The sequence below is a fragment of the Oncorhynchus nerka genome, unplaced genomic scaffold, assembly GCF_034236695.1.
Source record: "Oncorhynchus nerka isolate Pitt River unplaced genomic scaffold, Oner_Uvic_2.0 unplaced_scaffold_1725, whole genome shotgun sequence".
NCBI classification, from domain to species: Eukaryota; Metazoa; Chordata; class Actinopteri; order Salmoniformes; family Salmonidae; genus Oncorhynchus; species Oncorhynchus nerka.
Window position 1 is genome coordinate 9,522 of NW_027039603.1, and position 17,555 is coordinate 27,076.

Genomic DNA, 17,555 nt, shown 5'->3' on the forward strand with positions numbered 1-17,555 from the left:
CACAGTAGAGAGGCAAAGAAGGCTTTGGAGAACTCTGAGGTGAACAGAGCCACACACAGACCCACACCGTGGAGCAGAGTAGACGTCCCAGGGTTTTCTGCATAGTTCAGGATCTCATACACCAGAACCGCCTGGAACACACACACACACACACACACACACACACACACACACACACACATAAACAGATGTTGTTTTTTAAACATCCAATAATGTGTTGAATCATCTATGCAGGAAATGAATGAATTTGAAATCACAGACCGGTCCGATAAACACAGAGAGCGCGAAGAGGATGGCGACGAGGAAGGCCACCAGGGATCGGGTCCTTTGGAAGCGCATGAAGACTCCACCTAAAGAAGCTTTCTAGTCCCACCTTAGCTACCTCTTCCTCCCAAAGCCTCTCGAACCTACAGAGGAAGAAGAGTTTTGTCACAGACAACTCACAGAGCTCTCTCTAGTCCCACCTTAGCTACCTCTTCCTCCCAAAGCCTCTCGAACCTACAGAGGAAGAAGAGTTCATCAAATGCTGTCCTTTTTCTGTCACAGACAACTCACAGAGCTCAACCAAACACGCCTTTTTCTGTCACAGACAACTGAGCTCCAACCAAACACGCACAGGGTGACAGGGGGCCAAATAAAGAAACATTTAATTATCATTTTGACGTTTAATTATAATTAATTATAATTTTAAATTCATATTTAAACAGTTTACTTCCCCATTTATGGGCAAATGTGATGTGCTACATCACATGTTTATGATGAGTAACCCTGACGATGTGACTAAACTCTCACAGATAACACCTAGGATTTACCTCAGTGGGCTAACACAGTCTTTAGCCATGCTAACCTGTGTTCGATACCCAGTCCATATCACATTCATTGTCATAGACAAACCTTTTCCCATCGACAGATAAGTCCAGGGCTTTAGCTTAGTGGGCTAACACGATTCAAAACCCGGTTGGTTATAGATTCATGGTGCGAGTCCCACATTCACAATGAGTCCCACCTTTTCCCATTGACAGACAATGCCTAGGCATTAGCTCAGTGGGCTAATGAGTCCCACCTCTTCCCATTGACAGACAATGCCTAGGCATTAGCTCAGTGGGCTAACTAGGGAGTCCCTGCTCTTCCCATTGACAGACAATGCCTAGGCATTAGCTCAGTGGGCTAACTGTTAACATAATGAGTCCCACCTCTTCCCATTGACAGACAATGCCTAGGCATTAGCTCAGTGGGCTAATGAGTCCCACCTTTTCCCATTGACAGACAATGCCTAGGCATTAGCTCAGTGGGCTAACTGGGGTTAACATAATGAGTCCCACCTCTTCCCATTGACAGACAATGCCTAGGCATTAGCTCAGTGGGTTAATGAGTCTCACCTCTTCCCATTGACAGACAATGCCTAGGCATTAGCTCAGTGGGTTAATGAGTCTCACCTCTTCCCATTGACAGACAATGCCTAGGCATTAGCTCAGTGGGTTAATGAGTCTCACCTCTTCCCATTGACAGACAATGCCTAGGCATTAGCTCAGTGGGCTAACTGGGGTTAACATAATGAGTCCCACCTCTTCCCATTGACAGACAATGCCTAGGCATTAGCTCAGTGGGCTAACTGGGGTTAACATAATGAGTCCCACCTGTTCCCATTGACAGACAATGCCTAGGCATTAGCTCAGTGGGCTAATGAGTCCCACCTCTTCCCATTGACAGACAATGCCTAGGCATTAGCTCAGTGGGCTAACTGGGGTTAACATAATGAGTCCCACCTCTTCCCATTGACAGACAATGCCTAGGCATTAGCTCAGTGGGCTAACTAGGGTTAACATAATGAGTCCCCACCTCTTCCCATTGACAGACAATGCCTAGGCATTAGCTCAGTGGGCTAACTGGGGTTAACATAATGAGTCCCACCTCTTCCCATTGGTTTCGGCCCCATCATGAGAAGACAGAGACAGGGAGCTCTTGTCCAGTCGGTTCCTGAACAGGCTCCACATCATGGGAGTCATCCAGGCAAACGAGGTGAAGGAGAAGAAGCCTGCATCGTCCATGGGGTTGGACCTGGACAGAGACAGACAACATCAGGGTGCAACAACAATTATACACACTGTTGTATGAAAAGATCCAATCCCATAGAGGGTTATTAGGGGTTAGGGGTATTATGGGTTAGGGGTTAGGGGGTAGGGGTATTATAGGTTAGGGGTATTATGGGTTAGGGTTATTATGGGTTAGGGGTATTATGGGTTAGTTTATGGGTTAGGGTTATTATGGGTTAGGGTTATTATGGGTTAGGGTATTATGGGTTAGGGGTATTATGGGTTAGGGTTATTATGGGTTAGGGGTATTATGGGTTAGGGGTATTATGGGTTAGGGTTATTATGGGTTAGGGGTATTATGGGTTAGGGGTATTATGGGTTAGGGGTTATTATGGGTTAGGGGTTAGGGGGGTATTAGGGGTTAGGGGTTAGGGGTATTAGGGGTTAGGGGGCATTATGGGTTAGGGTTATTATGGGTTAGGGGTATTATGGGTTAGGGGTTAGGGGTATTATGGGTTAAGGGTATTATGGGTTAGGGGTATTATGGGTTAGGGGTTAGGGGTGTTAGGGTTTATGGGTTAGGGGTATTATGGGTTAGGGGTATTATGGGTTAGGGTTATTAGGGGTTAGGGGTATTATGGGTTAGGGGTATTATGGGTTAGGGGTATTATGGGTTAGGGGTATTATGGGTTAGGGGTTAGGGTTATTAGGGGTTAGTGGTATTATGGGTTAGGGGTTAGGGGTATTATGGGTTAGGGTTATTATGGGTTAGGGGTTAGGGGTATTATGGGTTAGGGGTATTATGGGTTAGGGGTTAGGGGTATTATGGGTTAGGGGTATTATGGGTTAGGGTTATTATGGGTTAGGGGTTAGGGGTATTATGGGTTAGGGGTATTATGGGTTAGGGGTTAGGGGTATTATGGGTTAGGGGTATTATGGGTTAGGGGTTAGGGGTATTATGGGTTAGGGGTATTATGGGTTAGTGGTATTATGGGTTAGGGTATTATGGGTTAGGGGTTAGGGGTATTATGGGTTAGGGGTATTATGGGTTAGGGTTATTATGGGTTAGGGGTTAGGGGTATTATGGGTTAGGGGTATTATGGGTTAGGGGTATTATGGTTAGGGGTTAGGGGGTAGGGGTATTATGGGTTAGGGGTATTATGGGTTAGGGTATTATGGGTTATTAGGGGTATTATGGGTTAGGGGTATTATGGGTTAGGGGTATTATGGGTTAGGGGTATTATGGGTTAGGGTTATTATGGGTTAGGGGTATTATGGGTTAGGGGTTAGGGGTATTATGGGTTAGGGGTATTATGGGTTAGGGTTATTATGGGTTAGGGGTATTATGGTTAGGGGTTAGGGGGTAGGGGTATTATGGGTTAGGGGTTAGGGGTATTATGGGTTAGGGTTATTATGGGTTAGGGGTTAGGGGTATTATGGGTTAGGGGTATTATGGGTTAGGGGTTAGGGGTATTATGGGTTAGGGGTATTATGGGTTAGGGGTTAGGGGTATTATGGGTTAAGGGTATTATGGGTTAGGGTTATTATGGGTTAGGGTATTATGGTTAGGGGTTAGGGGTTAGGGGTATTATGGGTTAGGGGTTAGGGGTATTATGGGTTAGGGTTATTATGGGTTAGGGTTAGGGGTATTATGGGTTAGGGGTATTATGGGTTAGGGGTTAGGGGTATTATGGGTTAGGGGTATTATGGGTTAGGGGTTAGGGGTATTATGGGTTAGGGGTATTATGGGTTAGGGGTTAGGGGTATTATGGGTTAGGGTTATTATGGATTAGGGGTTAGGGGTATTATGGGTTAGGGGTTAGGGTATTAGGGGTTAGGGGTATTATGGGTTAGGGGTATTATGGGTTAGGGGTTAGGGGTTTATGGGTTAGGGTTATTATGGGTTAGGGTATTAGGGTTATTATTATGGGTTAGGGTTATTATGGGTTAGGGTTATTATGGGTTAGGGTTAGGGGTATTATGGGTTAGGGGTATTATGGGTTAGGGGTATTATGGGTTAGGGGTTAAGGGTATTATGGGTTAGGGTTATTATGGGTTAGGGGTATTATGGGTTAGGGGTTATTATGGGTTAGGTGTTAGGGGTATTATGGGTTAGGGTTATTATGGGTTAGGGGTTAGGGGTATTATGGGTTAGGGTTATTATGGGTTAGGTGTTAGGGGTATTATGGGTTAGGGTTATTATGGGTTAGGGGTTAGGGGTATTATGGGTTAGGGTTATTATGGGTTAGGTGTTAGAGGTATTATGGGTTAGGGTTATTATGGGTTAGGGGTTAGGGGTATTATGGGTTAGGGGTATTATGGGTTTTGGGTATTATGGGTTAGGGGTATTATGGGTTAGGGGTTAGGGGTATTATGGGTTAGGGGTATTATGGGTTAGGGGTTAGGGTTATTATGGGTTAGTGTTATTATGGTTAGGGTTAGTGTTATTATGGGGTAGGGTTAGAGGTAGGGTTATTAGGGGTAGGGGGTAGGGGTAGGGTTAGAGTGTAGGGTTAGAGTGTAGGGTTGGAGGGTAGGGTTAGAGGGTAGGGTTAGGGGTAGGGTTAGGGTGTAGGGTTAGGGGGTAGGGTTAGAGGGTAGGATTATTAGGGGTAGGGGTTAGGGGGTAGGGGGTAGGGTTATTATGGATTAGGGGTAGGGTTAGAGGGTAGGGTTATTAGGGGGTAGGGGGAAGGGTTATTATGGGTTAGGGTTATTATGGTTAGGGTTAGTGTTATTATGGGGTAGGGTTAGAGGGTAGGGTTATTAGGGTAGGGTTAGGGGGTAGGGTTAGGGGGTAGGGTTAGAGGTTAGGGTTAGAGGGTAGGGTTATTATGGGTTAGGGGTAGAGGGTAGGGTTATTATGGGTTAGGGGTAGAGGGTAGGGTTATTATGGGTTAGGGGTAGAGGGTAGGGTTATTAGGGGTTAGGGGTTAGGGGTTAGAGGTTAGGGGTTAGGGGTTAGGGGTTAGGGGTTAGGGTTAGAGGGTAGGGTTATTATGGGTTAGGGTTAGAGGTTAGGGGTTAGGGGTTAGGGGTTAGGGTTAGGGGTTAGGGTTAGAGGTAGGGTTATTATGGGTTAGGGGTAGAGGGTAGGGTTATGGGGTTAGGGGTTAGGGGTTAGGGTTAGAGGTTAGGGGTTAGGGGTTAGGGTTAGGGTTATTATGGGTTAGGGGTAGAGGGTAGGGTTATTAGGGGTTAGGGGTTAGGGTTAGGGGTTAGGGGTTAGGGGTTAGAGGGTAGGGGTTAGGGGTTAGGGTTATTAGGGGTTAGGGGTTAGGGGTTAGGGGTTAGGGGTTAGGGTTAGGGGTTAGGGGTTAGGGGTTAGAGGTTAGGGGTTAGGGGTTAGGGGTTAGGGGTTAGGGGTTAGGGGTGTGTAGTTGGGACTTACTTGTTTGAGAAACGGAATGGGATCATGTTCTGCAGGCTGCTGTGGTACTTGAAGTGTTGGTTGGGAGGGGGGTCCTCTTCCCTGTAGTCCAGGGAAGGTAGGCCCTCTGGATTCATCTCCATGGTGGCAGTACATTCATAATTCCATATAACACTGTCACTTCTTTTCCTCTGTACGTGGAGAAAGGAGGGTCGAGAGGAGAGAGACAATTACAGTATAACAAGCCTTTATATCAAATGTACCATCAAACAGTGTATTGTAACCAAGGAGGGGACAGATGTACCATCAAAGAGTGTATTGTAACCAAGGAGGGGACAGATGTACCATCAAAGACTGTATTATAGACAAGGAGGGGCCAAATGTACCATCAAAGAGTGTATTGTAACCAAGGAGGGGACAGATGTACCATCAAAGACTGTATTGTAACCAAGGAGGGGACAAATGTACCATCAAAGACTGTATTATAACCAAGGAGGGACAAATGTACCATCAAAGAGTGTATTATAACCAAGGGGACAATGGCAGAATCAAAGACTGACAAAATCCACAGGAAACAAGATGGCAGAGAAAGAGAGAGAGAGAGAAAGAGAGAGAGAACCACAGGGAAACAAGATGGCAGAGAGAGAAAGAGAGAGAGAGAAAATCCACAGGAAAACAAGATGGCAGAGAGAGAGAGAGAGAGAGAAAGAGAGAGAGAGACCACAGGGAAACAAGATGGCAGAGAGAGAGAGAGAGAGAGAGAGAGAGAGAGAGAGAGAGAGAGACCACAGGGAAACAAGATGGCAGAGAGAGAGAGAGAGAGAGAGAGAGAGAGAGAACATAGGGAAACAAGATGGCAGAGAGAGAGAGAGAGAGAGAGAGAGAGAGAGACCACACTAGGTCCTGGAGCTGTTGTCAGAGGACAAACACTAGGCATGTCCTGGAGCTGTTGTCAGAGGACAAACACTAGACATGTCCTGGAGCTGTTGTCAGAGGACAAACACTAGACATGTCCTGGAGCTGTTGTCAGAGGACAATCATGTCTAGACATAGGCCCTGGAGCTGTTGTCAGAGGACAAACACTAGGCCCTGGAGCTGTTGTCAGAGGACAAACACTAGGCATGTCCTGGAGCTGTTGTCAGAGGACAAACACTAGACATGTCCTGGAGCTGTTGTCAGAGGACAAACACTAGACATGTCCTGGAGCTGTTGTCAGAGGACAAACACTAGACATGTCCTGGAGCTGTTGTCAGAGGACAAACACTAGACATGTCCTGGAGCTGTTGTCAGAGGACAAACACTAGACCCTGGAGCTGTTGTCAGAGGACAAACACTAGACATGTCCTGTAGCTGTTGTCAGAGGACAGACACTAGACATGTCCTGGAGCTGTTGTCAGAGGACAGACACTAGGCCCTGGAGCCGTTGTCAGAGGACAGACACTGCTGGCCCTGGAGCTGTTGTCAGAGGACAGACACTAGACATGGACTCCTGGAGATGTTGTCAGAGGACAGACACTAGGCCCTGGAGCTGTTGTCAGAGGACAAACACTAGGCCCTGGAGCTGTTGTCAGAGGACAGACACTAGGCCCTGGAGCTGTTGTCAGAGGACAGACACTGGAGATGCCCTGGAGCTGTTGTCAGAGGACAGACACTAGGCCCTGTAGCTGTTGTCAGAGGACAGACACTAGGCCCTGGAGCTGTTGTCAGAGGACAAACACTAGGCCCTGGAGCTGTTGTCAGAGGACAAACACTAGGCCCTGGAGAGCTGTTGTCAGAGGACAGACACTAGGCCCTGGAGCTGTTGTCAGAGGACAGACACTAGGCCCTGGAGCTGTTGTCAGAGGACAGACACTAGGCCCTGGAGCTGTTGTCAGAGGACAGACACTAGGCCCTGGAGCTGTTGTCAGAGGACAAACACTAGACCCTGGAGCTGTTGTCAGAGGACAGACACTAGGCCCTGGAGCTGTTGTCAGAGGACAGACACTAGGCCCTGGAGCTGTTGTCAGAGGACAGACACTAGGCCCTGGAGCTGTTGTCAGAGGACAGACACTAGGCCCTGGAGCTGTTGTCAGAGGACAAACACTAGACATGTCCTGGAGCTGTTGTCAGAGGACAAACACTAGACATGTCCTGGAGCTGTTGTCAGAGGACAGACACTAGGCCCTGTAGCTGTTGTCAGAGGACAGACACTAGGCCCTGGAGCTGTTGTCAGAGGACAGACACTAGGCCCTGGAGCTGTTGTCAGAGGACAGACACTAGGCCCTGGAGCTGTTGTCAGAGGACAGACACTAGGCCCTGGAGCTGTTGACAGAGGACAGACTAGAGTCTCCCAGTCACACCATAATTCACACGGGAACAAATGACCTGAGGGCCCAGCAGGAAAGGGAGTGATTGAACAAGCTTCTTCTACTTTCCCCCAACGCACAAGTGGTTACATCCACCCTGCTACCATACAGTGGGTGAATGCAAGCATTTCCCTGGACTGTGAGGCCCAGACCAGCGAGACACCCTCCCAGACCTGCAAAGACGCCCCCCTCCCAGAAGGACCTGCACCAAGAGAACCCACTCCACACCCCTACACCAAGACCACAGCATCACCAGCCACACCCCAACCAGCCAAGACCCACCCAAACAAACCCACCCATACATCAGCCCAAACCCCATCCTGCGACAGGCCCAACCCCCACCAGGCCCAACCCCCACTAATTTGCCTGCCCAAGCCCCATCCTGAGACAGACCCAACCCCCACTAATACACCCACCCAAGCCCCATCCTGAGACTGACCCAACCCCCACTAATACACCCGCCCAAGCCCCATCCTGAGACTGACCCAACCCCACTAATACACCCACCCAAGCCCCATCCTGAGACAGACCCAACCCCCACTAATACACCCGCCCAAGCCCCATCCTGAGACTGACCCAACCCCCACTAAATACACCCACCCAAGCCCCATCCTGAGACTGACCCAACCCCACTAATACACCCACCCAAGCCCCATCCTGAGACTGACCCAACCCCTACTAATACACCCACCCAAGCCCCATCCTGAGACAGACCCAACCCCCACTAATACACCCGCCCAAGCCCCATCCTGAGACAGGCCCAACCCCAGCTAATACACCCGCCCAAGCCCCATCCTGAGACAGGCCCAACCCCCACCAGGCCCAACCCCCACTAATACACCCGCCCAAGCCCCATCCTGAGACAGGCCCAACCCCACCAGGCACCACCCCCACTAATACACCCACCCAAGCCCCATCCTGAGACAGGCCCAACCCCAGCTAATACACCCGCCCAAGCCCCATCCTGAGAGACCTAAGAGTATTTATCAGATGTTCAACAAGCTCTGCTCACACCTACTGTGATGGTCTGTGCCTAAACCACAACAAAAACAGCACTAGACACTATGGAACTAAAATATTTTACGATCTCATCCTGGAATATCCAAGGTCTGAGGTCATCTGCCTTTGGTCTAAAGAGGAACCTGGACTTCATCAAATAAATCAGAAATACAGACATTATCATCCAACAAGAAACCTGGTATAGAGGAGATGGACCCACTGGTTGTCCTCTAGGTTACAGAGAGCTGGTAGTCCCATCCACCACACTACCAGGTGGGTGGTATAGAGGAGATGGACCCACTGGTTGTCCTCTAGGTTACAGAGAGCTGGTAGTCCCATCCACCACACTACCAGGTGTGAAACATGGTATAGAGGAGATGGACCCACTGGTTGCCCTCTAGGTTACAGAGAGCTGGTCATCCCATCCACCACACTACCAGGTGGGTGGTATAGAGGAGATGGACCCACTGGTTGTCCTCTAGGTTACAGAGAGCTGGTAGTCCATCCACCAAACTACCAGGTGGGTGGTATAGAGGAGATGGACCCACTGGTTGTCCTCTAGGTTACAGAGAGCTGGTAGTCCCATCCACCACACTACCAGGTGGGTGGTATAGAGGAGATGGACCCACTGGTTGTCCTCTAGGTTACAGAGAGCTGGGTCCAGATTGTCTAGCCCGGCTGATTTGTAGGGGTTTTGCATCTCTTTCAGAACATCAGCTATCTGGATTTGGGTGAAGGAGAAGTGGGGAGGCTTGGGCGAGTTGCTGTGGGGGGTGCAGGGCTGTTGACCGGGGTAGGGGTAGCCAGGTGGAAAGCATGGCCAGCCATAGAGAAATGCTTATTTAAAGTCTCAATTATCGTAGAATTATTAGTGGTGACAGTGTTTCCTAGCCTCAGAGCAGTGGGCAGCTGGGAGGAGGTGTTCTTATTCTCCATGGACTTTTTTGACTTAGTGTTGCGGGAAGCAAATTTCTGCTTGAAAAAGCTAGCCTTGGCTTTTCTAACTGCCTGTGTATAATTGTTTCTAGCTTCCCTGAACAGCTGCATATCACAGGGGCTGTTCGATGCTAATGCAGAACTCCATAGGATGTTTTTGTGTTGGTTAAGGGTAGTCAGGTCTGGGGAGAACCAAGGGCTATATCTGTTCCTGTTTCAAAAAATTTTGAATGGCACATGACAATTTTTTAGATGATGAGGAAAGAAAAGAATAACCAGGCATCCTCTACTGACGGGATGAGGTCAATATCCTTCCAGGATACCCGGGCCAGGTCGAATAGAAAGGCCTGCTCGCTGAAGTATTTTAGGTAGCGTTTGACAGTGATGAGGGGTGGTCATTTGACGGATGCAGGCAATGAGGCAGTGATCGCTGAGATCTTGGTTGAAGACAGCAGAGGTGCATTTGGATGGCAAATTGGTTAGGATGATATCTGTGAGAGTGCCCGTGTTTACGGATTTGGGGTTGTACCTGGTAGGTTCATTGATAATTTTTGTGAGATTGAAGATAGATTTGGGGCAATCAATTCACATATGGTGTCCAGGGCACAGCTGGGGGCTGAGGGTGGTCTATAGCAAACGGCAACGGTGAGAGACTTGTTTCTGGAAAGGTGGATTTTTAAAAGTAGAAGCTCGAATTGTTTGGGTACAGACCTGGATAGCATGACAGAACTCTGCAGGTTATCTCTGCAGTAGATTGCAACTCCACCCCCTTTGGCAGTTCTATCTTGTCTGAAAATGTTATAGTTAGGAATGGAAATTTCAGGGTTTTGGTTAATTTCTTAAGTCAGGATTCAGACACGGCTAAGACATCCGGGTTGGCAGAGTGTGCTAAAGCAGTGAGTAAAACAAACTTAGGGAGGAGGCTTCTAATGTTAACATGCATGAAACCAAGGCTTTTACGGTTACAGAAGTCAACAGATGAGAGCGCCTGGGGAATAGGAGTGGAGCTAGGCACTGCAGGACCTGGATTCACCTCTACAACACCAGAGGAACAGAGGAGGAGTAGGATAAGGGTACGGCTAAAGGCTATAAGAACTGGTCGTCTAGTGCGTTCAGAACAGAGGGTAAAAGGAGCCGGTTTCTGGGAGCGATAGAATAGATTCAAGGCATAGTGTACAGACAAAGGTATGGTAGGATGTGAATACAGTGGAGGTAAACCTAGGCATTGAGTGATGATGAGAGAGATATTGTCTCTAGAAACAAAATTTAGACCAGGTGATGTCACCGCATGTGTGGGAGGTGGAACTAAAGGGTTAGCTAAGGTATATTGTGCAGTTGCAAGAGGCTCTACAGTGAAATAAGGCAATGATTACTAACCATAACAGCAATGGACAAGGCATGTTGAAGTTAGGGAGAGGCATGCGTAGCCGAGTGTGACCTTAACTGCTTTCCATCTGTAAGCTGTTAGTGTCTTAACAACCGTTCCACAGATGCATGTTCATTGATTGTTTATGGTTCATTGAACAAGCATGGAAAACAGTGTTTAAATCCCTTTACAATGAAGAAACTGTGAAATTGGATTTTTACGAATTTATTTGGATATTTATTTTTATTTTTCCCTTTTGTACTTTAACTATTTTCACATGTCTATAACCCTGTACATACCCATAATATGACAATTGAAATGTGTCTATTCCTTTGAAACGTGTGACTGTAATGTTTACTGTTCATTTTTATTGCTTATTTCACTTTTGTTTATTATCTACTTCACTTGCTTTGGCAATGTTAACATATGTTTCCCATGCCAATAAACCACTTTGAAAGAGAGAGAGAGAGAGAGAGAGAGAGGGGAGACAGAGAGAGAGAGAGAGAGAGAGAGAGAGAGAGAGAGAGAGAGAGAGAGAGAGAGAGAGAGAGAGAGAGAGAGAGAGAGAGAGAGAGAGAGAGAGGAGTTGGTGGTGAAGGAGATGTACTTACGTAAGACAGCCCTGAGATGACCTCCTTCTCTGCTGTTTGGTAAACATTCATTGTGTCTGAGGGATAAAAGAACAGACAGAAAATAACCCTGTAATCAAATGGCTGTACAGAGGGTTAGGGTTATACCCCCTACCAGAGGGTCAGGGTTATACCCCCACCAGAGGGTCAGGGTTATACCCCCCACCAGAGGGTCAGGGTTATACCCCCACCAGAGGGTTAGGGTTTATACCCCCCACCAGAGGGTTAGGGTTATACCCTCCTACCAGAGGGTCAGGGTTATACCCCCCACCAGAGGGTCAGGGTTATACCCCCCACCAGAGGGTCAGGGTTATACCCCCCACCAGAGGGTTAGGGTTTATACCCCCCACCAGAGGGTCAGGGTTATACCCCCCACCAGAGGGTCAGGGTTATACCCCCCACCAGAGGGTTAGGGGTTATACCCCCACCAGAGGGTTAGGGTTATACCCCCCACCAGAGGGTCAGGGTTATACCCCCACCCCACCAGAGGGTTAGGGTTATACCCCCCACCCCCACCAGAGGGTCAGGATTATACCCCCCTCCCACCAGAGGGTTAGGGTTATACCCCCACCAGAGGGTTAGGGTTATACCCCCCACCAGAGGGTCAGGGTTATACCCCCCACCCCCACCCCCAGAGGGTCAGGGTTATACCCCCACCCCCCCACCAGAGGGTCAGGGTTATACCCCCCACCAGAGGGTCAGGGTTATACCCCCACCAGAGGGTTAGGGTTATACCCCCCCCACCCCCCACCAGAGGGTTAGGGTTATACCCCCCACCAGGGTTATACCCCCCACCCCCAGAGGGTCAGGGTTATACCCCCCACCAGAGGGTCAGGGTTATACCCCCCACCAGAGGGTTAGGGTTATACCCCCACCCCCCCCACCAGAGGGTTAGGGTTATACCCCCCACCCCCCACCAGAGGGTTAGGGTTATACCCCCCACCAGAGGGTTAGGGTTATACCCCCCACCAGAGGTAACACTCCCATGACATGTTACCCCCCCACCAGAGGTAACACTCCCATGACATATTACCCCCCCCACCAGAGGTAACACTCCAGAGTAACCCCATGACATATTACCCCCCACCAGAGGTAACACTCCCATGACATATTACCCCCCACCAGAGGTAACACTCCCATGACATATTACCCCCCCCCCACCAGAGGTAACACTCCCATGACATATTACCCCCCACCAGAGGTAACACTCCCATGACATATTACCCCCACCAGAGGTAACACTCCCATGACATATTACCCCCCACCAGAGGTAACACTCCCATGACATATTACCCCCCCCACCAGAGGTAACACTCCCATGACATATTACCCCCACCAGAGGTAACACTCCCATGACATATTACCCCCCCACCAGAGGTAACACTCCCATGACATATTACCCCCACCAGACATCCCATGACATATTACCCCCCCACCAGAGGTAACACTCCCATGACATATTACCCCCCCCACCAGAGGTAACACTCCCATGACATATTACCCCCCACCAGTGAGTTATTTCCCTGTGTTATCCCTTCCAGATGTTTCTCCCACTTCCCTGTCTCCTCCTCTGATGCCCTCACTGTTAATCATGTCCTCAAAAATATAATAAAAAAATAAAAAACATCAAAACAGTTCCTCCTACTTCAATGACCATGGTATGGAACAGGGCTTCCTACTTCAATGACCATGGTATGGAACAGAGCTTCCTACTTCAATGACCATGGTATGGAACAGGGCTTCCTACTTCAATGACCATGGTATGGAACAGGGCTTCCTACTTCAATGACCATGGTATGGAACAGGGCTTCCTACTTCAATGACCATGGTATGGAACAGGGCTTCCTACTTCAATGACCATGGTATGGAACAGGGCTTCCTACTTCAATGACCATGGTATGGAACAGGGCTTCCTACTTCAATGACCATGGTATGGAACAGGGCTTCCTACTTCAATGACCATGGTATGGAACAGGGCTTCCTACTTCAATGACCATGGTATGGAACAGGGCTTCCTACTTCAATGACCATGGTATGGAACAGTGCTTCCTACTTCAATGACCATGGTATGGAACAGGGCTTCCTACTTCAATGACCATGGTATGGAACAGGGCTTCCTACTTCAATGACCATGGTATGGAAGAGGGCTTCCTACTTCAATGACCATGGTATGGAACAGTGCTTCCTACTTCAATGACCATGGTATGGAACAGAGCTTCCTACTTCAATGACCATGGTATGGAACAGGGCTTCCTACTTCAATGACCATGGTATGGAACAGGGCTTCCTACTTCAATGACCATGGTATGGAACAGTGCTTCCTACTTCAATGACCATGGTATGGAACAGGGCTTCCTACTTCAATGACCATGGTATGGAACAGGGCCTCCTACTTCAATGACCATGGTATGGAACAGGGCTTCCTACTTCAATGACCATGGTATGGAACAGGGCTTCCTACTTCAATGACCATGGTATGGAACAGTTCCTCCTACTTCAATGACCATGGTATGGAACAGTTCCTCCTACTTCAATGACCATGGTATGGAACAGGGCTTCCTACTTCAATGACCATGGTTTGGAACAGGGCTTCTCCAACCCTGTTCCTGGACAGGAGGGCTTCTCTACTTAGGACCAGGGGTAGGAGAGTCCTGCCATAGTATACAGACAGAAATAACTATCTCAATGACCAACCACATGGTATGGAACAGGGCTTCCTGTTAGACCAGTAAAGTCAGTCTGTTAGCAGTAAAGTCAGTCTGTTACAGTTCCTCAGTCTTTGACCATGGTATGGAACAGTCTGTTACCAGTAAATGACAGTGGTATGGAAGCAGTAAAGTCAGTCTGTTAGCAGTAAAGTCAGTCTTTAGCAGTCAGTCTGTTAGCAGTAAAGTCAGTCAGTCTGTTAGCAGTAAAGTCAGTCTGTTAGACCAGGTAAAGTCAGTCTGTTAGCAGTAAAGTCAGTCAGTCTGTTAGCAGTGACAGTCTGTTGGAACAGTCTGTTACTTCAATGACTGGTATGGAGTCAGTCTGTTACAGTCAGTCTGTTAGCAGTAAAGTCAGTCTGTTAATGACAGGTAAAACAGTCAGTCTGTTAGCAGTAAAGTTCAGTCTGTTAGCAGTAAAGTCAGTCTTTAGCTTAAATGACATGGTCTGGAACAGTCAGTCTGTTAGCAGTCAGTGACTGTTAGGTCTGTTAGCAGTCAGTCTGTCCTAGCAGTAAAGTCAGTCTGTTAGCAGTAAAGTCAGTCTGTTGACAGCAGTAAAGTCAGTCTGTGTTAGCAGTAAAGTCAGTCTGTTAGCAGTAAAGTCAGTCTGTTAGCAGTAAAGTCAGTCTGTTAGCAGTAAAGTCAGTCTGTTAGCAGTAAAGTCAGTCTGTTAGCAGTAAAGTCAGTCTGTTGTTAGCAGTCAGTAGCAGTCAGTCTGTTAGCTGTCTGTTAGCAGTAAAGTCAGTCTGTTAGCAGTAAAGTCAGTCTGTTAGCAGTAAAGTCAGTCTGTTACCAGTAAAGTCAGTCAGTCTGTTAGCAGTAAAGTCAGTCTGTTAGCAGTAAATGTCTGTTAGTCTGTTAGCAGTAAAGTCAGTTAGCAGTAAAGTCAGTCAGTCTGTTAGCAGTAAAGTCAGTCTGTTAGCAGTAAAGTCAGTCTGTTAGCAGTAAAGTAAAGTCAGTCTGTTAGCAGTAAAGTCAGTCAGCAGTCAAGTCAGTCTGTTAGCAGTAAAGTCAGTCTGTTAGCAGTAAAGTCAGTCTGTTAGCAGTAAAGTCAGTCTGTTAGCAGTAAAGTCAGTCTGTTAGCAGTAAAGTCAGTCTGTTAGTAAAGTCTCTGTTAGCAGTAAAGTCAGTCTGTTAGCAGTAAAGTCAGTCTGTTAGCAGTAAAGTCAGTCTGTTACCAGTAAAGTCAGTCAGTCTGTTAGCAGTAAAGTCAGTCTGTTAGCAGTAAAGTCAGTCTGTTAGCAGTAAAGTCAGTCTGTTACCAGTAAAGTCAGTCAGTCTGTTAGCAGTAAAGTCAGTCTGTTAGCAGTAAAGTCAGTCTGTGTTAGCAGTAAAGTCAGTCTGTTAGCAGTAAAGTCAGTCTGTTAGCAGTAAAGTCAGTCTGTTAGCAGTAAAGTCAGTCTGTTAGCAGTAAAGTCAGTCTGTTAGCAGTCAGTCTGTTAGCAGTAAAGTCAGTCTGTTAGCAGTAAAGTCAGTCTGTTAGCAGTAAAGTCAGTCTGTTAGCAGTAAAGTCAGTCTGTCTGTTAGCAGTAAAGTCAGTCTGTTAGCAGTAAAGTCGGTCTGTTAGCAGTAAAGTCAGTCTGTTAGCAGTAAAGTCAGTCTGTTGTTAGCAGTAAAGTCAGTCTGTTGTTAGCAGTAAAGTCAGTCTGTTGTTAGCAGTAAAGTCAGTCTGTCGTTAGCAGTAAAGTCAGTATGTCGTTAGCAGTAAAGTCAGTCTGTTAGCAGTAAAGTCAGTCTGTTATGTTGACACAGTGGAAACATTATCTAACTGATTGTTCAGTAAAGTGACAACTGTGATACAGTAAAGTCGATCTATTTACAACGGCCTGATTTCCCAAAACACTCAACAGCTGTTTCCAGTAAAGTTCAACGGCCTGATTTCCAAAAGTTCAATGGCCTGATTTCCCATAAACACTTCAGTCCTGATTTCCCATAAAACACTTCAACGGCCTGATTTCCCATAAAACACTTCAGTCTGATTTCTAAAACACTTCAACGTTATGATTTCCCATAAAACACTTCAACCTGTGATTTTCTAAAACACTGACAACAGCCTGATTTCACAGACATCGATCTATTTATTTCAAAAACACTTCAATGGCCTGATTTCCATAAAACACTTCAACTGATTTCCCATAAAACACTTCAACGGCCTGATTTCCCATAAAACACTTCAACGGCCTGATTTCCAATAAAACACTTCAACGGCCTGATTTCCCATAAAACACTTCAACGGCCTGATTTCCCATAAAACACTTCAACGGCCTGATTTCCCATAAAACACTTCAACGGCCTGATTTCCCATAAAACACTTCAACGGCCTGATTTCCCATAAAACACTTCAACGGTCTGATTTAAAAAGTTTAAAATGTTCCACTTGTCATAAAATGTTCCACTTGTCGTTTCCTTCTTTTTCAACTTAGTTTAAAACAACAACAACAAAAAGGTTTCCAAGTCACAATAAACAATATAATAGTATTACCGTGTGTGTGTGTGTGTGTGTGTGTGTGTGTGTGTGTGTGTGTGTGTGAAGGATCCAGTCACAGACTAGCAAATACAACCAAAAATTAGATCTAACATCATCACCCGTGGACTGTGTTTAGCTTGGCAGGATTAATCCGTCAGTGTCATACTGTCCTGGTTTAGCTTTGATCAGAGGAGGGGGAGGGAGACCTCCTCATAACATTGTCTTAGCTTTGAAGAACATGAGAAGAACTAAAATAACAATACCTTGGCTGTAGAGAGAGGAAAGGAGAGAGCGGTTTGTAGAGTAGTAGCCACTGAAACGTAAATTCTAATGCTTCTATATAAGGAAACCTTGGCTCCTGTGCTCTAGGATAGACAGTCCCGTGCCTCTCACTGAACTTGACTGCGACTCAAAGGTTAGCTTGTACAGAGGTCTTTGTCGTAGGGCTGTGACGATTATGGAATTGGAATTGACTCCTTGTCATGCAAAATGGACATGGATATTGTGATGATAGTAGTTAGGACATACCTATTGAATTATAGCTAGGACACATACCTAATGAATTATAGCTAGGACACATACCTAATGAATTATAGCTAGGACACATACCTAATGAATTATAGCTAGGACACATACCTAATGAATTATAGCTAGGACATACCTAATGAATTATAGCTAGGACATACCTAATGAATTATAGCT

At 47.0% G+C, this 17,555-nt stretch overlaps 1 protein-coding gene across 1 annotated transcript; it reads right to left on the reverse strand.

Annotated features, from left to right (window-relative positions):
• Positions 1-440: 440 nt before the first annotated feature.
• Positions 441-17,245, reverse strand: LOC135568054 (ATP-binding cassette sub-family C member 12-like). The gene is made up of 5 exons (XM_065015078.1): positions 17,117-17,245; positions 11,661-11,716; positions 5,425-5,594; positions 1,912-2,058; positions 441-498 (listed from the first exon to the last, which is right to left on the reverse strand). Exons 2-5 carry the CDS (start codon positions 11,709-11,711, stop codon positions 441-443), a joined length of 426 nt encoding a protein of 141 aa, XP_064871150.1. The 5' UTR covers positions 11,712-11,716; positions 17,117-17,245.
• Positions 17,246-17,555: the final 310 nt, after the last annotated feature.

Excerpts from the sequence above, each read along its gene's own strand:
- LOC135568054 (XM_065015078.1), bottom strand. The coding sequence starts at position 11,711 with ATGAATGTTTACCAAACAGCAGAGAAGGAGGTCATCTCAGGGCTGTCT. Across the intron at positions 5,595-11,660 it reads TCATCTCAGGGCTGTCTTAC|AGGAAAAGAAGTGACAGTGT; the intron begins GTAAGTACATCT and ends CTCCACGTACAG. Across the intron at positions 499-1,911 it reads GCCGAAACCAATGGGAAGAG|GTTCGAGAGGCTTTGGGAGG; the intron begins GTGGGACTCATT and ends CTTCCTCTGTAG.